This window comes from Triturus cristatus, chromosome 8, assembly GCF_964204655.1.
Source record: "Triturus cristatus chromosome 8, aTriCri1.1, whole genome shotgun sequence".
Taxonomy (NCBI): domain Eukaryota; kingdom Metazoa; phylum Chordata; class Amphibia; order Caudata; family Salamandridae; genus Triturus; species Triturus cristatus.
In genome coordinates, this window is record NC_140591.1 from 1,091,963,844 (window position 1) to 1,091,988,251 (window position 24,408).

At 43.9% G+C, this 24,408-nt stretch overlaps 1 protein-coding gene across 3 annotated transcripts in view; it reads left to right on the top strand.

The window, feature by feature from the left end:
* The window catches only part of SLC5A7 (solute carrier family 5 member 7), a 356,953-nt gene that overhangs the window by 239,355 nt on the left and 93,190 nt on the right, over window positions 1-24,408 (top strand). For all 3 annotated transcript variants that reach the window (XM_085622621.1, XM_085622622.1, XM_085622623.1), the window contains one exon: window positions 1,106-1,254. In XM_085622621.1, coding sequence (XP_085478747.1) covers window positions 1,106-1,254 — 149 coding nt within the window. The remainder of the gene's footprint in view (window positions 1-1,105; window positions 1,255-24,408) is intronic.

Below are 24,408 nucleotides of genomic sequence, written 5' to 3' on the forward strand. Positions count from 1 at the left end.
CCCACTCTGCTCATGGAGTTTGCAGTGTTTTCCGCACTCCACATTCTGCAGAGCTCGCGGAGTTCTGAACAACTCATAGAGCGGAGTTTTTTCCCTGCTCATTATCGTCAAGTTGGCGAGTGGGAGCGAGGAAAATAGACTTCCCGGTGAGATTTTTCCTCGCTCGTGCTCGTCAATGTCTGGTTGTCTTGCGCGAGTGAGGAAAATCAACCTCCGTGAGATTTCTCAACACAGGTGTTAAGATTTTTCAATGCGAGTGGTCGCGTATGCTCGCGACCGCTCTCATTGGAGAAACCTTCCGTTCGTGTTGAGAAACCTCCGCTCAGGTAGAAAATCGACCCGACCAGCAGAAAGACAGCAGAACCCTCTTGCACTAAGCATGGTGCCATTCGCAATGATTTTCCAGCATGGGACAAACACCCGGTGCTGAAAATCACCGCTAACGGCGCGTAGCGCAGCTGAGTTTTTTTATAGCGGAACTCCACGAACTCCGCCCAGACTTTATAAATATGCACATTGAACCAGAGTGAAGCAATTTGCACTGGCTAATGGATATTTTCCCATTGTTCTAGTTCATTCTATAATTACATTTATTCCAGCGCTGGTTGTTAGTGTAAAGGCTAAACGACATTTGTGCAAAAACCATATTTGCATCGAAAGACGAGCTAAAAAAATATTTCATACCGGTATATCTGTGTAAATATTGTTTCAACACTGGTTGAACATGGACTGTCATCAATGTAAAATTGCCCTCCACAATTGCAGAATTTGCACGATACACCTGCAAAATCGACTAAGAGCAGTGCTGGCACTGGTGCAGTTCACATGATCTGGCCGTACATGGGATGCTAGAATATTAAGCTGATTTGTTAGACGAATAGATGGAGAATCTAAGGGCTGTGTATGTTACATCTCTGTAAGTGTTATACAGAAATGAATGCAATTCATTTGGCACTATTACCATGCAGAAATACAATGGCATTACAATATTGCAGACTTTTAATTGGAAATGCATACTTAGTAATTATGTTTTTTGCCTGTTCTGTGAAGTATGTTTAAATTCAAACACTTGTTGATTTATATAAAAATATATTTTCTTCCCTAGGGGCTACAATCAGTGTGATAGTTGATATCAACATCACCATGGCCGTTATCGTTTCTGCATTGATCGCCACATTGTACACGCTGGTGGGCGGCCTTTACTCTGTTGCTTACACAGACGTGGTTCAGCTCTTCTGCATCTTCTTTGGACTAGTAAGTAATAAATACAAAATGTGAGCCTTTTTATACTGCTGCACTGGTACACACAGGATTTAAGATGGCGGAGGAAAGTAAAATGCGTTCACAAGGAGAAGCCCCTGTCAGCTGAGTTAAGGCTCTTTCTGGTTGGTATGTGTAATGGTAGAACATAGCATACGTGTTATGAAAGAAAAATATAATTTCCAAATGAAATTCCAATTTAGAGAACCCTGTTTCAGAAAGAAACAAGTTGGGGAATTGCTGCATGTCCAATGCCGCATCACTGATCATCACCACAACACCGGCAGGGCAGTGGAGGAACTAAACTTGAGGGCGCTCCCCTGCAAAGTACATGAAGGGCCCCCCCACCCCACCGGAGTCAGACAGAAGCTCTCAGCACAGGGTACTGTGCTGAGATGGTCCCCCTGGAGCTCGCCGTGCCCCCCACACCGCAGGGGGCTGCAGGACCTATGTCACTCTACTGGGTCAGGGGCATTTAGTGTGACTACAAATCCAGTTGAGAAGCTGGCTCACAAAAGAGGTATCTCAAAACCGAGTTAAAGCTATTAATATATTGTTTTATATTAAGAACGGGATGATAAACAACCAACATTTTACCAAGGTTGCCTAGCTTTGTATAGGGGAGGAAAATAATGACGCAGAAAGAGTTTTCTAAGTAAAATGTCATCATCATGGTCACTGACCACCACCTGCATCTCAAGAAACAATTAAAGCACAGGTGTGAGTATATTATAAATTATATATGTAATAATTCCAGGAAACATATGACACAAGCAAATATAAAATACAACGGTACAGATGTGCTTAGCATTTTTGTAGCCGCAAACACTCCGATTCGTAGTTTGCAACCACAAAAATTCCTTTAGGAATGCACTAAACCCATTTTAGAAGTCTGTATTTTTTCTGGTTACACAAAATGTTTAGAAATGGAAAAAAGAATTGCTGTATATTAGGAGCATATTGTATGAGTCACTTTCAAATAGTGATTTCTAGCCAAATGTATTAATGGTTTGGGATCGAAATAGTGGTCGTCAGTCCTTGAAAGATTACCAACACTACATGCAATTTGGGATGTAAACCCATTTGCTAAAGGGCAGGGATTCACTTAGGACCTCTTCCCCTATGTGAATGTTAAAAGAGTTCTAAATTTGTTGGGGAGGATGCAGTGGTCTAGGGGTCTACTGACTACATTCAAACTTTTAAAAAGTTTTTGATAAAATAGTTCTGATTGTGACCCACTATGACTTGTAATTTTGTGAACTGACCTATTAATAGTATACCTAGGTCAGTTTCCCAAATACCGCACTGGACGGAATTTGCGACCAACATTTTGTGCCTAGTATATTGGACATCTGTCCCAGAATTTTTCTATTGATTTCAGATCAAGGTAAGTATTTGCGGCAATCTGTTCAGAATTATGAATTAAGAATTTTGGGAGGGCATTTGCCACGCCTGTTAAAAACTAATACCTTCGGGTGGGCATGCATCCACTAAAACAAATATCCAATATCCCAGGTTTTCCAGAAAGAAATGGTGCACAGCATGAAAACCTGGGGGCAGATTTATCAAGCAGTCATGCACCGTAACGCAGCAAGACAATCTGCTGCACTGCATGACAGGGATATAGCAGAAATGTTCCATATCAAGTAATATATGATGCAATTCTGCTCTCTCCCTGCGCTGGTGTGCTGAGTGCTGCCTTGTGCCAAACCAGCCACCCTTGTGCCATGGTGAAAGGGTGTCTGCGTTACAGACAGGATTGTTTTTGTGCAGGAAGGTAGACCTTCCTGCACAAAAACAATCCTTAGCAGAATATTTCTCTTTCTACGAGTGCTGCACAATGCAGCACTCCTAGAAGGCGTACCATGCTGAGGCAATCCCAGGTTTACTAACCTTAGAAAATTTGGGATTGCGTCAAAAACCATGGGGGGATGGATGCATAGGAATTCCCATGCTCCACCCATGGAACGCCTCCCCAATGCAGTGTTACGCAAGGGAGCGATTTGAGCTATCATGCGTTACTCTGGATTTACACTCTGGATCTACACGGAGCCATACAAGGTTTTTGCATTGCTTTTTAAATGCCACTAAAGGGCTTGCATTGTGTTGTGTCACCTTGCATGACGCAAGGGCAACGTAAGTGCTTTGTAAATCTGGGCCTTGGTATTTACTGCCTCAAATTCCACATTTTGGTTCTTTCCTCATCCATGTTTCTCTTGATAAAGTGTACCAAGTTTTTGCTTGGGTAATCTGTTGGGGGATAACTGCTAGGGCATGTTTATCTCACTACTCACAATTCAGATCACTGAGCAAATTAGTGCTCATGCTTGAGCAGGGATAAGAATATTCCCCTCAATTCAGAATCGGATGCATCAACAGGGTAATTATCAAGCAAATGTGTCCTAATGGAGTAGGAAGAGTGACTTAATAGCTCGTAAACAGCTCAATAGCTTTCAAGTGTCTGCAACCTTGATTGTTAACACTTTGACAATTGTACATTTTAGTCAAGTTGGCAATTGGACATCAGTGCATGAAATTAATGCACTTTTTCAGTTAACAGTATGGATTCATTCCTTCAACACATTAACCTCAAAGGGTTTATACTTGTTTAGATTGTATAACACAATTGATTTTCCTGCTTCAAGTTCATTTTGGATGTTGCCAGTCTCATTTCTACTTAACTTATTTGCAAGAATCTCCTTTAGTGTCATTGTGCTGGGATTTTCCTTCTGCAATTCCTCATTATTTTCCAATAATTTTTTTATACAATCCTTTTTGAATAACAATAAATATTAAGATATGGAAAACACCTTTCCCCAGTAGCAGAACCACCAGAATTTTTAGGTGAATACAGGGTTCAAGACCATGCCAATCTTTTCCAACATTTGTTAGGTTATGTTTTCTCATAATTTTTCTAAAATAATGTACTGGAGGGCAGGCCTCAGCAAATGCTCACCTGCACTCCCCACCTCTGCTGCTAGAGCAGTTCCTTTACAGTATAGGGGTGCCCTATTGCTCTTTTTTAATAGCAAAATTCCAGCCAGCGACTTGCATCATGCTCATAAGAAAATGAATAATGGCAGAATAAATTCCTTATATAAATTGTTGGCCACAGACACAAAGGAGGTGGAAAAAAGAGAGTGGATTCATGCCAACGACCACAGCCCCCTGTCAGTGCCGTTATCTATAGATCAAGTTAACAGGGGTACACGAGCATTGGCAAGGCCAGTAGGTCTAGCACTGGCCGCCAGCCTTATGTAAATTATTGTTTTGTGTTGATATGGTTTTGTAAAACGTTATTGTTTAAGAAGCTGCAGGGCTTTCTTCAATCTAAGAAATAAAGAAAGAAAGAGAAAACAAGTGTTACAAATTAAACACAGTAAAGGTCAGTTTTCTATCTGGTCAAAGTTTTTTAGAGTACCATTTGTGAAACTGAGTCCAGAATAAACCTGTTCTAAAGCATTGTCCACTATGAGTTCACTTCCTAAAATATTGAAACTTTACGTTTGTGTGTTTCATGCATAGTAAAAAGAGGATAACGTAACAAAGAGCAGTTTTAAGTAGATGCAATTTGTTTTTCTGTGAAACAGAAGCAGTCAGAAAAACAAAGGACTCTCCAAAAGGAATTTCCAAGTGCATTGGCAGGAGATAGGAACTGATAAAGATGGAATATGCCCTGTGCTCACATCTGGTAGAAAGCATCCTGCTATTGCATCAGGCTCTGAACACAAAGGCAGCACTAAAATAATTATACAGTAAAAACAAAAACACTGGCACTGAAGGGTGTTGCAGGGATTCTGCACATACACAGAACTATGCACAGGAAACCAGGACCTCAGTGTGTAGTGGTGTACCAAAATACCCACCTTGGTGCCCAGAACCCCAATCCGACTAGCTATAGTGTCTCATTCATTCTCCGTGCTACAGCAAAGCTACCAATGATTAGACATGGTAGAACAGGCTACTCCATTCCTCTCAGAATACGTGAGAACAAGAACACTCTTTCGTTCAAACTCTCGTACTGGTCCACAACATGAGTAAATAGAGTTAAGGAATAGTTTAAAATGTTTATTTTAACTAACATGCTCTATAATACAGTACACGAGCCGATACTAGCAGCAATATGCATAAGATCAAACAAATCAGCATTGTTACAAGTCCATATAGAACAAAAGGGGAAATCATATTATAATCATGGTGGAAACAGAACTATAGCGCCTTGCCACCCTCCCCGTGCTAGAAGCTAGTTTATTATAATTAAAGAAGACCTCCAGGCTTTGTCAGGGGGACATACCTCAGAGTTCAGATGCAGGAATTTACATCACCGGACGAGCACAGCTCTTCTATCCTGGAAAGCGTTTCTCCAAGTGTGTTATTATGCATGCAAGGTAATATTAAAAGCACCAGATTTCCAGGTTTGCAGCTGTGTTCTATGTTATGGCTAGGGATGTGAGACTGACCAAAGCAAATCAACAGAGCTCATTGTTTTTCGACCTTGAACACGCTGTACAGACGAGGAGCAGAGTGTTCAACTAAATATGTGAAATGCAGACAGTTCTCATGTGAAAGCGAGCAAGCAAAGTGTTTACGAGAAATGTGGCATGTAGTAACGTGAGCAAAAGCGGCAAAATGGCGGCCAAGCAGATACTAACTTATGCTAACTTAGCAATGTCCGCAGGTGTGTCCATATCCTCACTACACCCTCCCCTTGGTCAGTCCATCGGACAGTGGTCTTAAAGAGAACACAGCTTTCAAACAAGTCTGAGCAAGAATCAAGAGCATTTGTATTAATGATCCCTTTGATTTGTGGGGAATGTGAGAAGGGGAAGAGTAAAAAAATAGTTTGTGTCCAAAAAGGCACGCAAAAAATAAAAAATAAATCCAGCAAGGATAAGGTGTCTGAGTCAATCCAGTAAGGTGTACGAACAGTAGGTTTCGATAGCCTCCAAGAGGAAGTCATTGTTATCATCAGAAAAAAGTGATTCCACCCAATCAAGGAGAGTGAATGAACATATATGTTCCTCAACAATGGGTGCTTCCAGCACCATCAAACGACAACTTGCGTGATACTCAATGTAACTCCGTTGTAGGAAATCCTGTGCCACTGCACAGATATCCCATTCAGCCAGAACTCCCAGCGCAGCTGCACAGGCCATAATTCCAACACCGGAACATTCTTGCTTATGGGCTACTAAGGGACTCATTAGCAGTTCAAAATCAGATGGAGGAAATGCCGTATTGGAGAGGCAAAGATCCAATGCCCATTGAAAGGAACAATCCAAGCAGTTGAAGACAGGTTGCACACAAGTCTAAAGGCAAAGCGAAAAGATAATCCATAAGACACGCTGAGTGTGGCCAGGGGCAGAGTACCGTAGCATTCAAGCATACAGCTACGGAGCATCTGCAGCTGGTCTTGGCTGTGCAGGACCACAGGAAGAGCATCCATTTCGTAGCAGGCAAATTAACAGCAAAGTCCAAGCGTCTAAGGATAGTAATAGCGGCAAGCCACCGAAGACGCTGGAAAAAATAGAATGGATAAATGCTGGTATCACACCAAATATAGTTTGGAAGAGGTCACAAGGCCAGAGCCCACAGCTTTAAAAATGGGTAATGCCTGTAGTGTTAGAAGCATTGAAGATAGTGTGAATCAATGCACCAAAATGTAGTGGGAGGTCAGTATTAAGAAGGGCTTGTACTTCTGTATGGGTGTTAGCCACGTGAAGGATGAATGTCTCACGGGGAGATGTGAGTGAAACTTCTTTTTGGGATAACAATGCTTTTATTCTGCTCAACTTGTTGAAGTCTGACTTCAAGGTCGGAATGGAAGGCTAAATCGAGTTATCGAACCTCCTGTGTTGGGGTGGGAAGAGCACATTTTTACAGCAAACCACATGCTGTGAAACCATTGCAATGTAAGGGATGCTGGCCAGCATGCCACAGCATTCTTCATTATTTAAAAGCAAATAACTACCGTTTGCAAGCGGAGTGAAAGTGGGTGTAATAGCTGGCACGAGTATACATTTTAAAACACATGCAAGATTCGGGGCCGTAAGGTTACAGGCGACATGCAACTGGATGTTCTTACAAACAAGAGAATGACCTATCGTGGTATCACATGATTTCCCAGTTAGGTATACTTCTTTGTCATCCTCTAGGCATCTTTATTTGAATGGTAATGACCAAACTTTGTGTAGAAATGCACTGCCTAAGGGTTCAAAGCGGCCTAGTGGATAGTGTTTCATGCATGAGGTAAATTTAAACAAGGAAAATGGGAGAGTTATCACCACATGAATGAGCCAGACAGCTGAGTCTGTTTCTGCCACAGAGAATGGTAACGGATCTAACTTTTCAATATGCAAAAGAGAATATGTAGTATCTTTCCATCTTTCATGGACATAAACTGCTGTTTTATAGTCAACTTAAAGGGCAAAAATAACGATGAAGCGTTCAAGTAATCCCATGGAACTTTCCCCATCTTTAGAGTCTGTAAAGTCCATGTAAATTGCATAACTGAACGCAATTGATTTTGACCATGATACAAAACAGAAACATCCTCTTGCACAATGTCAACAACAGATGACACAATATTGTCCAATGTGTAAATGCGGGAAGAAAGTGTTTCAATACTATTATCAACAACAGCAAGCACTTTTTCAAGATTAGCCTGATCAATTGCCCTTAAACGTGAAGCTGCTTCAATTTGGGATAGCTTCCAGATTTCATTGTAAGCTGCATAAATAAATCTTTTTGATCTTGGACCAGCAGGTCCTTTTATAAAATCTGTCAAATCGATGTCACCTGATAATAACGACAAATGTTGTTTCACTGAAGTCGAGTGTTGCAACCAATTTTGACATAACTTTCCAACTGAATATGTAGTAACTGAATGGGAGTTAGCAAAACGAGGATCAGGCCTATCCTGTGTGTAACCAGGAGCCTTGTCATGGAAACGAAGTTGGCAAGCATCCAAACTAGTTTGCCAAACTAACCAGCCTAGCGTGTCCAAACTAGAAAAATTAAAGGTCTCATTGTTAAAAAGTGATTGTAATTCAGCCATGGAATAATTAGTGCAATTGCTCCAGTTCTGATATGCAGCTAGATTAGGAATAGCAGGGGCATTCATTTGCTTAGAAATTGTCAATCCAAACCAAGTAGTTTGATAAATCGATTCATTTAAAAATAGAATTTGTGATGGGACGAGGCACGCGCGGTGCAACGCTTCTGTGCCACGCACTTGCCAGGATTTAGAACCCCAAACTGATTTAAGATCATTTGTGGACTTCCACAGATCATAGCCACCCACCAACAATTTATCAATAAAGGATTTAGAATATAATAATTTAGTGTGGGTTAGCATTATTTTAGAATTTGACGAAGCATTTAATTTAAAATAGAATGACCTGGGGTTTGATTTATCAAAATCGGTAAAATATGTGAATTGTTTCAAAAACGTTTTAGAGCTGCCTTCAAAAGGTACTGGGCAATGTTCCCATTGAGTATAACTAAAAACATTTCTAAATGTGTTAGCTTTATGCAGATAATGATGACCATAGTGCTGATAGCAAAACAAATATGCATCATTTGCAGTATTCAAATACAAGTCTTCAGCATCAAAGGCAGCATAGTATTTCAAATCTGAAAACAAGGATTGTACGGCTTGTACGTCCGAATCATCAGACCGTATGTTATGTTTTACTACATCACCCATTGAAACACGAAGCACATTTGGCACATTAATTATCTCTGTAGGGCCATGGATTTGAAAATCTACAGCATCCCAAACTATGCCGTCTATAACTGGCCAGGCAGTGATATTGACAAATGTCTGGTCTCTTTTCATTATGTGAGAAGAAGAGTGCGGAGCCAAAGTTCCATCTACCAGTTTAACAGCAAAGCATTCAGGAAGGTAGTGGCCATTGATTAGAAGGAAAACAAATGTCACAAAACCAATTGACATGAACAAAAAAATTGTGCTGAGCACCAACCAGATGTATGTCCTAGGTGGAACCAAATAAGTTTGTTTAAACCAGGCGACAAAAATAGAAAATTTGGAAGGGGTCTTTCATGATGTGGAATGTGCAGACGAACCTGTACCAGGCCACAGAGTCCAGTGACACCAGCGGGGGGACAGCTGACTGGGGAACTCTTGCCGGGTGTTCTCCTTGACGGCGGCTCTTCCAGCCTGTAGCCGCGTGAGGAGACTTCAACTCCCAGCAGCCCCTGCTCCTACTGACGGCACTTCTGCCGCAAGCGCGCCCGGAGGCGCTAGATAAACGTCAGCTCCCCCGGTGGAGCGTGGGGCACTATCGTGCAGACGAACCTGTACCAGGCCACAGAGTCCAGTGACACCAGCGGGCGGACAGCTGACTGGGGAACTCTTTCCGGGTGTTCTCCTTGACGGCGGCTCTTCCAGCCTGTAGCCGCGTGAGGAGACTTCAACTCCCAGCAGCCCCTGCTCCTACTGACGGCACTTCCGCCGCAAGCGCGCCCGGAGGCGCTAGATAAACGTCAGCTCCCCCGGTGGAGCGTGGGGCACTATCGTGCAGACGAACCTGTACCAGGCCACAGAGTCCAGTGACACCAGCGGGGGGACAGCTGACTGGGGAACTCTTGCCGGGTGTTCTCCTTGACGGCGGCTCTTCCAGCCTGTAGCCGCGTGAGGAGACTTCAACTCCCAGCAGCCCCTGCTCCTACTGACGGCACTTCCGCCGCAAGCGCGCCCGGAGGCGCTAGATAAACGACAGCCCCCCCCGCGTCGCGGGACGCGCGCGGGCGACGCCGGGCTGAGCCCGGGCAGAGGGCGGGCCGTCTGTGGCCGTCCGGGCCAGGAGGTGGCAGGGCTGGGCCCATTCCATAACAACATACAATGGGTAAGCGTAAAAGTGTGTCAAACATGGATGGAGGGAAAAAACCTAAAGTTGCCAGGAAATCTGATTCCATTCTATCGTATTTATCCTCGGCTGTGGGCGCTTTGTCAAAAGAAATTGCAAATGCGGAACACGAGCTGGGTATTGTATCCCCTGCTACTGACTCTTCACTGATCATCACTGACGCTTCTCAAACCTCTCACGTGCCACTGGTTCCCGAGATAGTGGTTGTCCCCCATAAGACCAGCACGGTAGAGGTTAATGTCCCGGCTGTCGTTGCTACTGAGGCTCACTCCACGGAACAGCAGTTACAGGTGCCTATCAGTAAGACAAGGGCAAACACCAAAAGCAAGAAGAAGAAGGTCGGGGATGTGCAAATTACTGCTTCCCACTCCAAGGATAATAATGTGGAGGATTTTTTAGAAAAACTTTTTATTGATCGTATAGAACCTTTATTAATGGATGTGGCTAAGGACATTGTGGATACATTGAACGCTTGCCTAGCGAGTCTATTAAAGAAGTGTTCACTAATAGAATCTGTGGCCAACAAACTTGCGGAAATTAAGGATCCTTACATAGTCTCCGGAGAGGCTCCGGATAATAAAGTTATTGTTCCAGCAAGCCAGGCTAGCGCTATGTTCACCAACAGGGATGTAATTCCAAAATCCCCAGTGTCAAGTGATCTTTGTTTACCAGCTAAACATATGGGCCCCACTCACCTTACCCGAGGTCTCCCAAATAAATTAATAAGGCCCAAGCCCCCTTTGGCCAGTTTTCCATCGTTAGGCTCCCGATTGTCCATAAACCTGCCACCGGAAGCCGCGCCCCTCGTTGGCGTCTTTATAGGAGTTCCCCCACTTGGCCCGGGTGAATCAGAACCCACCACAGATTTAATATATAAGGCAAAACGATGGTGCAGGGAGCGTTCCAGTGGTGGGTTAGATATTTCAGATAATTTAATCATGGCAAGACGGGTAGGGTGGATAGGCATTTCTACAAAACACATACAGGGGGACTGTGTTATTGTTAATTTTAATGCTGCTGACCTGGCTGATAGACTGTTCTGGGATGGTTCCCCAATCGTGGACCAAGGCTGCATGAGGCCAGTCCCGCTGGGTTTCTTTTATCCTCCCCCTGTTACAACCCATCGCCCTTCTCTACTCCAGCAGATCGAGCATCTTAGAGATGGGGTGGGTAGGAATTATAACCTAAAGCCAGGAGGGAGTGGCTTGGCCAGAAATAACCTCTCACATCTTGCTCAAGGGGGACTAAACGCTTCCATTGCCAGCCCCTCAGTGAGGCCCGTACAAACGGTTCTTGCAGACTCGAGACTGGTGATGAGTAACCGTTTCTCTCCCCTCTCAGATATCGAAGAACTTGATTGACGGTTACCTTTAGCGTTAACATCAGAATTAAAGGATACCCCTAAGACTGACCCATTACCTTCCTGTAAATTCATTTCCTGGAATATAGCCGGCATCAGAGCTAAAAGATCAGATCCACCGTGGGTTGATTTTGTTACCAAACATGATATTATAGCTTTGCAGGAGTCGTGGGATTCCTCCCCCACGTTTTGGTTGGATGGCTATACCAGCTTTGTTGTGCCAGCAATCACTAGCAGCATGGGGAGAGCTAAAGGAGGCCTTATCTTCCTTTTTTCACTTTCGGTGAAAGGTGATTTTAAAATGATTAAGTCAGGTTCTCCAAACCTTTTAATTGTGGAATGGTCAGTTTCTACATCACATAAGGTACTATTGATTAACTTTTATAATGCCTGGGATAGGGAACTCCGTACTGACCATATTACCCTATTGGAATTTTTTTGGGATAGTTTCAGTCTGAATAACGATACTCAGTTAGATCTAATTTTAATGGGCGATTTTAATATACTTCCCTGTGGCGATTCTTGCTTTTTTGAGGATTTCGAGGGTCCACCAGGTTCCCTGGCTCCCCATTTTGAACATACAAAAGCAGGGGAGGCTCTTGAAGCTTTGCTGGCCAATTTTAATATGTTGGAATCCATGAACACAGAGGGGGGGGGAGCGCATATGCACATATAAGGGGCACGATCATGGTTCAATAATTGATTATATCTTCTTGACCCCAGGTATTTTATATAGGGTTGTGACCTATAGAGTAATTAGTTCCCCCTATAGTGACCACAACCCGGTGCTACTTGAGTTAATCTGGAGTGATCTTAAGGCCAATGGTACGTCACCACTGAGAGGAGAAATTGCCCTGCTACCTAAGGATCAAGGCAGAAGAATTAAGTGGGCAAAGGTTGTCCCGGAAACATTTTTTGATAATCTTTTCCCTAAAATCGAGGCTAGTGTAGCCATATGTCAGGACCCAGCAGCTTCTAATGCAGACAAGATGGGGGCTTTTGAAAGCATATGTGTCCAAATATCTCATGACTTGTCATCTACATCACATGGGTATGGTACTAATCATCGTAAATGGTTTGACTCAAACTGTTCTAGAGCCCATAGGGCCCTAAAGAAGGCCCTTCTAACTTCCCCAAGAGACAGGGTTCTTATTGCCAATCTCAGGAAGGAGTACAAGGCTATAACTGCCTGTAGGAAGAACGCAATTAAGCAAGAGGCATGGGAGAGCCTTCTTAATGTGGATGTTTTGCGGGATAGCAGTCACTTTTGGTCTATTATTAACCACCCTTTTTTCTCCGAAACGGAGAATACGGTTATGGACAATGTAATTTCTGATTCGGATTGGATGCTTCACTTCCAGAGAGTTTATGGAAATATAGCCTCTGATGGGACACATAACCCCACAGTGGCTTCCGAGCATGCTCCTCTCGTTTTCTCCTGTTCGGAGGTGGAGAATGCAATTCTAGAGTCCTCGCGAAACAAAGCCCCGGGTCCCGATGGAGTGCCCGTAGACTTGTATTCCCACTTCCCGAAATTTTGGGATAAGATCTTAACAAACATTTTCTGTGCTGCAAATGGCAACACCCTTCCTTCTACCTGGGTCACTTCTATTATAGTGCCGATCTTTAAGAAGGGGCAGAGAGATGACCCGGGGTGCTACAGACCCATCTCTTTGCTTGACTCCGCGATTAAGATCCTGGGCAGAGTCTTGTTGAAGAGATTGAGGGAAAACATCGAGCTGAAGGGGGGGCCTTGCAAATATCCAATATGGCTTCAGAGAAAAAAGAGGCACTATTGACCAATGCCTAAATCTCCATTTGTTGATTTCTAAGTACACGGTGGCCAAGGAGGGGTCCTTATTTTTGGCTTTCATGGACCTCTCCTCGGCCTTCGACATGGTCAACAGGTCCAAGCTTTGGGCTATTTTATTGGAGTTTGGTGTTGATCCAGCCCTTGTTCATTTTATGGCCTCTCTTCACCAGGAGTTGTTTGCAATGGTTAGGGTTACCAGGGAGGGCAGGTGCACAAACCGTTTTAAGTCCGAAAGGGGGGTTCGCCAAGGCTGTATCCTGGCTCCCCTTCTTTTTACTATTTATATTAATGGACTTGGTAATAGCCTGGCGAGCGTGGGGACGGACGTTCCGCGTATGGGAGACATTCTGGTACCAGCACTCCTATACGCGGACGACGCAGTCCTATTAGCACGAACGGGAGTTGGGCTCCAAAGACTTTTGGACCAATTTGGGGCGTTTATGGCCCAGCTAGATTTAAAAATCAATGCCAAAAAATCACATACGATGGTGGTAGGCAACTGCAGGAATAGAAAAAAATCCAAGACTTTTTTTGTGAAGGGGAGCTGGTTTCTAGGGTCACGGTCTTCCCTTATCTGGGCGTCCTTTTTGACGACAAGGGATCTTGGGGCCCCCAGATTAAGGCGAAGAGCGTGTCTATGGCTCGCTCTTCCTCAGCCCTTATGGGCTTTTCACGAAGATTAGGGTCTCGGCCCATGGAGGCCCTCCTGAAAATCTATAATTCTAAGTGCCTATCAATCGCCTCTTATGGCGCATCTTTGTGGGGTTATGCACAGCTGGACAGGATCCAAAGAGTGGAGAATAGTTTTATTAGACAACTTCTCTCTCTCCCTAAATCTTCTCCCACCTTCGCCTTACACACGGAGGTGGGACTGGATTATCTTACGGATAGGCTGAAACTGGCCCCCCTGATTCTCTGGTTAAAAACCTGGCTCAACCCGGAGCTAACATTAAACCATGCCATTTTGACTGATGTCAGGGGTTTATACCGAGCCCATAAAATTGCATGGTTGTCCTACCTGGAAAAATCTTTTTATCAACTAGGCCGTATTAACCTTTTTAAATTGCCTGCCTCTATCAAGAAGGAGGATGTTAAGTGGACTAAAATTAATTTCATAGAGAGGGCCAGATTGGAGCGGGAGGCAAAGGAACTGGAGAAACCTTCGGTTAGGGCTCATTTTATGTTAACCTCTTCCCCTTCTTTGGAGCCCTACCTTAAAATTGTCACAAAACCTTTACACAGGTTTTTGTTGACTAAATTCAGGTTTAATATGATCCACCAGACCCTAGGTAGTCACCCCTCTTGGATAAAACCTGAATCTGGCCCCCCCTGTAACTGCGATAATTTCTCGCAACAAGACACTTTACATTTTATTATGTTTTGTGAGAGTTTCAGGGATATAAGGAAAAGTTATTTGGTCCCATTATTGAAAGAGGCTGACTTTATACAGGTTAGGCCCGCCTTGGTTTATCTCCAACACCTGGGGTCCCCTCGTATTATTTTCTGTGTGGCAAGCTTTTTAGTGGCAGCACTTAGGATCAAAAAGCAAACTTCCCTCAATGGTAATAATGAAATAAGTGAGGTTTTAAACAGTGTTTAAATAATTAATCAATTTGCCCAGAATTTTTTAGGGTTTGTCCCCTTTTTATGTAAAATTGTAATTGAATGTTTTCTTTTGTATTTGGTGATTGTATATTTGTATTGTTTTTTAAATGTCTTTTATGAGTCTAACGATTTGAATAAAGAGTATTTGACTGACTGACTGGCATCAAAGGAAAAATGTTATTCATTAATGGCCTCAGGTCGCAAACCAGGTAATGACAGGGTAGTGGGATAAGCATATTCAGTTTCTTCATTATGAGTGGAAACAGGCGGGAGCAGCAAAGGATTGTTAACAGAGTCCAGCTCAATGGTGGTGTCATCCTGCGTGTTGTTAGTAGCGGGTAAGCCTGGATCTCTCGATAAAGTTGTTGTAGAGACCGCTGGTGTGATGCTATCCAGGATCAGCCCGATGTTGTAGCTTGACATTATCCACTGAGATGTATCTGTTGTCTTTTCGACCAGGAAGCTTTGGTAAAATGACTGTACGAGTACCCTTCATGCCAAGCACTGGGACCGGTGCACGATAAGAGGGGCCAAACTCCTTTTTTGTTCTCCACCTTCTCTCGGACCAGGTCTCCGACTTTGGGTAGCCATCCGATTACCGGAATCTGCAGTGCAGAATCAGTGGGTGAGGGTAACTGTTCCTTTCGAAGACTGTAACGGGTCTCTTGTAATTTCTGTAATACAGCAGAATGATTATCTTTGTCAAATGATGTGGCTGACGCCGCCATGTCTAGACCGTCAAGGTCTGGCACAAACATTTGCATGCAGAAGAACATTTTGTATGGGGTCCGCCCACCCAGAGATCTTCTAGGGAGATTATTTAGTGCACATTGTATGCTATACAAATGGGTGAACCAGTTTCTGCCAGTCGCTAGGATCCTAGCCGTCAAGGATTGCTTTAAGTCATGATTCATTCGCTCCACAACTGAATTGCCCACAGGCCTGTATGGAGACGAAAATTTGACCTGCACCCCCAAAGACCTCATGGTATCCTTGTACGCCTTAGAGGCGAATGCCGGACCCTGGTCTGAATGGAAGGTGCCACATGCAAAAATTTCCACAAAGACACTCAAATCCCTGATGACAGTTCGGGCGTCAGCACTGCATTGTGGCCAAACCCATAGAAAGCATGTGCATGAATCAACTGCAACTAAGATGAACTTATAGGCAGTATCTGAAGAAAAAGGACCGCAGTGATCTAAATAAACACAACCAAAAGGTTTATTAGAAATGCATAGCTGTGTTTGTGGTGGGCGCGTTGCCGTAGACGGCTTAATCTGCTGACAAATGTCACATGAAAGTACGTAATTAGGGGTTTGTTTATATAAGCCGCGCCACCAGTAACGCTGCTGCAAGATAGAAACAGTCGCAGATACCCCAGCATACGCCAAAGCCATGCCTTCGTGTGCGGCTGTTATCAGTGAAGGTCTGCGGTCTGCGTTGGGATTAAACCTGTCACCAACATAATTAATTCTCACGTATGGAACATTATCGGGACTTAAATGATAAGAGTATTTGGAAGGGAAACCCTGCGGGTAATTATCACCCCTCTCTGTAGCAGCTATTGCTGCAAAAATGTCATTATCGATCTTATTCATGGATCTTGTAACTGCTGCAACTGAACACATGGCTACTGCTGATTTGGCAGCTTCATCTGCCAAACTGTTGCCAACTGCGTGCACTCCTACACGCTGATGACCAAGAGTATGAATTACCTGTGTGAGAGGCAGACGGTCTTTAAGATTTGCGACTCAAACCCAAAGCGTTTTATGTTTAATTGCACTGCCTTTAGAATCACGATAGTCATTTTGAGACCAAAAGAATAGGTTGTCATTGATAAACTGAACACAGTAATATGAATCACTTACAATTAAAGTATTTTATTTATTTATTTTTTGACATTTGTTAAGCGCGAACGAATACCCGTAGGCGTCTCGGCGCTAGACCTTAGCAGCTGTCTCTTACCGAAGTATGGGAAACATCGGGAGATAGGAATACTATCACTGATTAAACAGCCAAGTTTTCAGCTTCTTCCGAAACTGTAAAAGTGAGGGGCAGGTTCTAACATGTTGAGGCAGAGTGTTCCATATCTTTGGGGCTGCGACTAGAAACCGACGGTCACCCCATGACACTGTTTTGGAGCGCGGAACCACTAGTTGGTTCAGGGTAGTAGAACGAAGCTGTCTGGATGGTCTATAAGGTATAAGCTTGTCCATAAGGAGGCGTGGTCCCTGATCGTGAAGCGCCTTGTAAATTATACAGAGTGATTTGAACTTAATCCTGTTTTGGATGGTCAACCAGTGGAAAGTTCTTATGGTGTCAGTGATAGGTGCAAACTTGGGTGTTCTGGACAAGGGACGTGCTGATGCATTTTGTATTGTCTGCAATTTTTTTGTTAGCCTAGCTTGGGCTTTAAGAAAAAGTGAGTTACAGTAGTCTAGTGATGAAAGAACTAGAGAACTGACCAGTGTTTTAGCGGCAGTGTCTGGCAGAAAAGGAATGATTTTCCTTATCATTCGGAGTTTATGATGGGCAGTGGCTGCTACCTTGTTTGCATGTGCCATGAAATTAAGATGGTTGTCAAAAATTACTCCCAGATTCCTGACCTTGAGGGTCGGACTGGGGGGAGTACCAAAGGCTGGTGGCCACCAGGATGTAGGCCAGCTCGGGGAGAGAGAGCCAAAAATGAGCACCTCCGTTTTATCGGAGTTAAGTTTCAGACAGTTGTCTGTCATCCACTCTCCGATTGCTACCATACCATTTTTAAAGCGTTCTGCCACCTCCTGCCCGTCACCTTTAATGGCCAGCACTAGTTGCGTATCATCAGCATATGAGGTTAGGCTCATCCCGAATGCTTTGATCACACCCGCAAGGTCCGACACATAGATGTTAAAAAGTGTCGGACTAAGGGAGGAGCCTTGAGGAACCCCACAGGGAAGTGAACGCTTGGCCGATTGATATGGCCCCAGTGTGACCACTTGTGTTCTGTCGGCCAGGAAGGAGGAGAGCAGATCTCTCGCAGTGTGAAGAATTCCCATCCATCACATTTGGATCTACAAACTCTAGAGCTAGTACCAAAGCGCGCATCTCAGTTAATTGGGCCGTACAGTTCCCTAGTGCCTGTGTATGGACAACATTGGACTTGAACTCCCCGTTCACTATGGTACCTGCCACTATAGCACAGGCCGCCGAGTAAGAATGCTTTGACCCGGTTGCCGGCTGCGCGTCGGTGTAAATGATACATTGGTACTGCTCAAGGGGGCGCATTGACAGAGGAGGAGGATGTAAAAGTTCATACTGCAAGAACTCCTGTGTACGCAATGACGTGTCAAAAATAAACGTGACATCTGGAGAGGTCAATGATGTGGCCCATTGTATCCAACAGGGATGCAAAGCCTTAGAGTTTGGTACACTCGCCTTTGTCACCGCTTCAAGAGCGGGACATGGTGTTAGAACCAAAATCCGTTTCCCTTGTGCCAGTGTGTGTTCCTTTAGGATTTTCATCTGGACAGCTGTCAAAACTTTTTCAATAGAGGAAAACCGCAATTCTGCTGAAGTGTACAAATGTGATTTGTAAGCAGTAGGTACTGTGTCACCTTCATTAAATGTCAAGTAAGTGAAACTGACATGACCAGGGACTATTCGTATCACTAGGTTTGTATGGTTATCACGAGTCAACAAGAATTTTGATTCAATAGGATCAGACTGCATAGATTGCAGTATAGTAGAATGTTCCGGAAGCCAGTAGGCTTTTGAAAAAGTAGGTTGTATCAAAGCATACAAAATCTTGATATGCTGGGTAGAATCTGGAATGTAAGTTCGACCGAAATTCAAAAAACCCAACAAAGACTGTAAATTTTTCAGTGTAGTCGGAGGGCACAAAGGTGCGCATTTTTCCAAGAGAGGAGGCGCCAAGCCTCTTCCTTCATTGTTGAGCTCGTAGCCCCCCAAAAAACCACCACGTACTCTGCAATGTGAGATTTTGCAAAGTAAAATTTGTAACCATGATCAGCAAACAAACTTATGATGCGATCCACGTGACAAAGATTCGGCCATAACTCGTCGTCTGTTAGATAGATATCATCAACGTACGAGTATGCGTCTTCGTCTATGCTGTCTAACAAAGAGACAATACGGGCGGCAAAAACACCAGGGCTATTTTTGTAGCCCATTGACAAACACGTAAATTGTTTTTGTTTTCTGCCCGCTGTGAATGCGGTCCATTGACTGCTTTCAGGTGATAGATTGTGTGTGAAAAAGCCGTTGGAAATGTCTAGTGTAGTTTTATAATTTTTACGAACAAGACTGTCGACTAATGCAGAACTATGGGTATTCTGCACCACACACACAAGTCCGACAATGTGAGTTCAAATGTCGGCAATCCAACACTAAGCGGAATGACCCATCGGGTTTTGTTACTCTAAATAGAGGATTATTCATCAATGACACACATGACTCAATTACTCCTTGATACTCTAGTTGAGCCAGAATATTCGCAATGGGAGCTTTTGCCGCCCGCCGGAGGGGATATTGGGGTTGTGGCTGTGGCATAGACCGTAATGGTATCTCATGCAGGGGAGAATCTTTATCCCAGCCCACCTGAGTATGGTACAGAGCCGGTGCAAGCACCAAAGCCCACTCTTCTGCAAAAGCCTTTGCTTGCTCCTTGGAGACGTTATGTGAAAAACTGGGGAGTATAACCTCCTCACCCCGGGGAGCGGCTAGAACAAAAGGTGGTGGCCAATCCTTCTCTGCCAAAAGTATGTCATACGAAGAAGTCAGATTTTCCCTAAAAATCCCCTTTATTACACGTTGTATGTCACCTTCAATTAGAAGAACTATATCACATAGTCTGTCAGAGGGAGCCATTTGGGTGTCAGCCGTTTCAACTGTGATGAATGTTTCAGTTGCTGTCACCTCCAGAAAAGGACGCAGTGCTTGCCGCACTATTGTAATCTCCGCTGCACTGTCTAGCAGCGTTACTGCCCATGTGAGGTTCCGGAGCCGGGTTCTCACCGTCTGTTGCATATCTTGCTGTTAAAGCAGCAACTTTCTTTTTCTGAATAAGCGGTCACGGACGAGGAAAATCATCTTGTTTCCCTTTACTTTCAGTCTGACGAGGTTGCTCATGTCCTTGTGGGGCACCTCTACCTCTGCCGTGATCCTGGCGTTCCCCTCCACCTGCTTGTGAGCCTGATGTTGCCTGTGAAGAATGAGGAGAACGCTGATCAGGAAACTGAAACCTGTCAGGAGACCTAATTCTCGCGCGGGTGCGCAAATCATAAGTGCGCTCAGAAGGTTCGGGAACTGGTGACGCTACACGCGACCCTTGTGCTTGTTGTTGCTTGCCCTGTTTCTTATTTTTCCAATTCCGTTTAGGAAAGTTTGGAAGGTCATCTTTAGCAGACTGTGCCGTCTGTGTTTGCTGTTGTGCTGGAATTCTAGCGAAAGGCTTAACACCCACACTATTGCGCCTATAAGCTTCTCCAATAATTTTTGGTAATTCGCGGGGTTCCTCCCCATCCCGGACAAGGCGCAAAGCATTAGACACTTGAAAATCAACCACATCTCCCTTGACATTAGCAAGGATCAGATCAGCAACTACATCAAACACTCCAACCAGCCTCATGCCCCACTCCACAGCCGCCTCCGGTCCGTGTTCATCCTGAACACGCTTAATCACGGAGGGGAGCACAGTCATAGATGGTGTGCCGAAACATTTCGCATACTCCACCGCGAACACTTTACCCCAATTTTCACAATCAGTTACTTCGGGTTTCAAGTCTTTCTGCAAACTAATAGTAAGAATCCTGTGTTTCTCCAAAGGAGTTGTATTCGGAAATACTGCTGGTAAAATTTCTCTGCAAGCCAGTAAGGTAAATCTTCCTCATTCTGGGGACGCTTGCACATAACTGAATTAACCATAACCGGACTAATAGTTAGTCCCACAGGTCCAGCTGGTTGCGTAGCAACCCCAGGTGCTTCCACCTGTAGATTGCGTGAGATGTATTGTACTAGAGCCCTGTGCACCTCGATCAAGGAGGTGTGTAAGACACGTAACTCGTCTACAGCGACTACTAGATACTGTGGATGTGGTGAGTACCCAGACAAAACTGGCCAAGTGGCCTCTGGAATCGATAAGGGGCCTAACCGGACTGGGGTCATGGTGTGGGGTAGGGCGCCATTAAACCAAATATGGTGTTGCCATGCTGAAATCGGAACCTCAAGAGTCGTATATGGCCGATGCGCTATAGGTGTTGCAGTGGCCGTGTATGTATGGAACAAGTTAACATCTCCATCCACTGGCGGAAAGGTTACCCAAGAATAAAACACCTCAAAGTGGTGAGCTGGATTAGCCCCTACCACATGAATGAGTGAGATACCCGCGTCGGGCACTCCAAAAGTAGTCAAATGATGACGGAGCGCCCCGCGGCTATGTGCGCCAATATCTACCTCAGCCATATCGAGTAGAAAAGAAGAATAACTTAATGCGTGGCAGTGCAATAGGGTAGTAATTCAAAAGAACTATAAAACCATTTAATGTATCAAACTTGAACAAAAACCTATAAAAACATCAATATAGGTAGGTTACGCCGTCACAGCTGTTTACCGGAAACCAGAAGCGAGGGTATCATGGACAAGCACAAGTACTACTAAAGTGCCTCGTATATAAGAACCAGACCAAACGTTAGATGCACCATGTTGCAGGGATTCTGCACATACACAGAACTATGCGCAGGAAACCAGGACCTCAGTGTCTAGTGGCATACCAAAATACCCACCTCGGTGCCCAGAACCCCAATCCGACTAGCTATAGTGTCTCATTCGTACTCCGTGCTACAGCGAAGCTACCAATGATTAGATATCCTAGAACAGGCTACTCCATCCCTCTCAGGATACGTGGGAAAAAGAACACTCTTTCGTTCAAACTCACGTACTTGTCCACAACATGAGTAAATAGAGTCAAGGAATAGTTTAAAATGTTTATTTTAACTAACGTGCCCCCATAATGCAGTACACAAGCCAATACTAGCAGCTCTATGCATAAGATCAAACAAATCAGCATTGTTACAATTCCATATAGAACAAAAGGGAAAATCATATTATAATTATGGTGTAAACAGAACTATAGCGCCTTGCCACCCTCCCCATGCTAAAAGCTAGTTTATTATAATTATAGAAGACCTTCAGGCTTTGTCAGGGGCACCCCATACCTCCGAGTTCAGATGCAGGAATTTACATCCCCGGACGAGCACAGCTCTTCTATCCTGGAAAGCATTTCTCCAAGTGTGTTATAATGCATGCAAGGCAATATTAAAAGCACCAGATTTCCAGGTTTGCAGCTGTGAAATATGGCATGTAGTAACATGAGCAAAAGCGGCAAAATGGCGGCCAATCATATACTAACTTATGCTAACTTAGCAATGTCCGCAGGTGTGTCCATATCCACACTACAAGGGAACTATCTTGTCTATGGATGTGCTCATCGTGAGAGAGCAAAATGCAGACACTCAAAGTGAAATTAACCAGTGGCTTAAGAAGTCTAACCCATTGATCCATGCTGTATGCTGTAGTGGATGGAAGTCAAATATGAATGTCACAACAACAGATCAACGGATGAAAAGATTTGACTGAAAGCCCCTTTAAGTGAGTTCATTATACATATAATTCATGATTTTGTAAAATCATAAGGCTAAGCTAGCGCCAGAACTGAAAAAGCCACACTGTATGGCGCCAGCTCTTCACTCAAATAAGAACAGAGAGATTTGTTTTTTTCAGGGAGGGGGAGGGAAGGCACAGAGTATGGTGGTATGGGTGGCAGGAGGCTAGGTATTTTTTCTGTTTCGATGTCAGAGGGTAGTGTACAGGGTTCTGTGTGGGTGATTGGAGGCTAGGTAGTTTTTCTAATGTTGGAGGGGTGAGTGTAAATGTAGAGGGCATTGGGGTGGATGGCAGGTATTTTTTCAATTTTTGTGGGGTTGAGGATTATATTTAGATGGTGATGGGTGGAAGTAAGCTAAGATTTGTTATTTTATTTAATCTTCGGAAAAGACATAGGAGGCCATGTTTCTAATTGCTTCAAGAACACTGCGGTGCAAGGTTACACAATGTCATAATAGTTTCACATTGCCACTTTTGTGCAAATACTGTCAGCCCAATTTCTACATTAGCCCCTGAAGATTGTCACATCTATTTTAACAATGTCATTCAATTTTCCCTATGCCCCATATCACAATCGTTTTTTAATGAGGCATTTTCAGTAAATGTTGTCATGCCACCACATGAAAGGTATTTCCATAATATACTCAGGTACGTCTCCCAGATGTACTCTCTCATAGACAAATAAACATAAACACAGACAAAGACGCATGCATAGAGGCATGCTAAAACAAATACACAGAAACACAGACACCTGGAAAAGCAGAAAAACACATACATTAAAAGACAACAACACAGGGATACATACATATATATATAAAGAGAAAGACACATACAATTAGAAAGATGTAAACATGCAAGCACACACACATATGCTTACACACACACACACGCACATGCTTACACAATTCAACTCATCAGCTGGTCATGTAAAATATATGTCCACTACAGTGTATATGTTGTCATTCTAGGAACCTGCAGCACAGGATTGGGAAAGCTCTTGTCGGATAAAGAAATCACTTCAGATCACTGTAGCAATCCTGATAATTGGTTTATTAGGTAGATTACAACAGGCCCTAATCTACAATCCTCTGTTGGCAACAGTCTGCTCAAGGACTGCACAAAGACTTTGGAGAAAACATTATAGGGAGGTCAGTGACATCCTACACTTCCCTGTTTGTATGAGGTCCAAAACAACTAGGCATGCATGAACTTACTTATAAATTAGAAAGGGTGTGGGCGGGAGCTGGAATGAAGCTACCTGGCACCACATTGCCATCACATGCTGTTCCCAACTTTCGAACCTCTCATCTAGCCTCTGAAACTCAGAACACTGCGTCTCCTGTGACTGTCTGGTATATAGCCAAAACACAATCCCTCTCCCCAGACATCAAATATGCCACTGCTATCCGCTCCTCACCTTGCCTCACAATGGAATACCACCTATGCCATGCCCATCCAGGGGAAATGCTCTTCATTCTCAGGATCCATCAGTGCCATGTAACACACCATTCCTCTCTTGCAGACAGGTACTCATATCCCTTCCTCAACCCTGCATCTGTCCATGTGATTATACATAGCCTACACCCTCAAGGAGCTTTCTTGTACCCTGATGAGGAATCATTTACATGCACTTCTCCTGCATTCACTTTGGATCAGTGAGGGGACAGTTGCTCCAGGAAATTTCAGTGCATTCATCACCACATGTCAAAATGTATCAGTTCAACATGCACAACAGTAGAATGAGACTTCAAAACAGTCATATCACCATCTAATGTAATGATTACCACATGACTGTGACAGACCTACTAAATAGTACA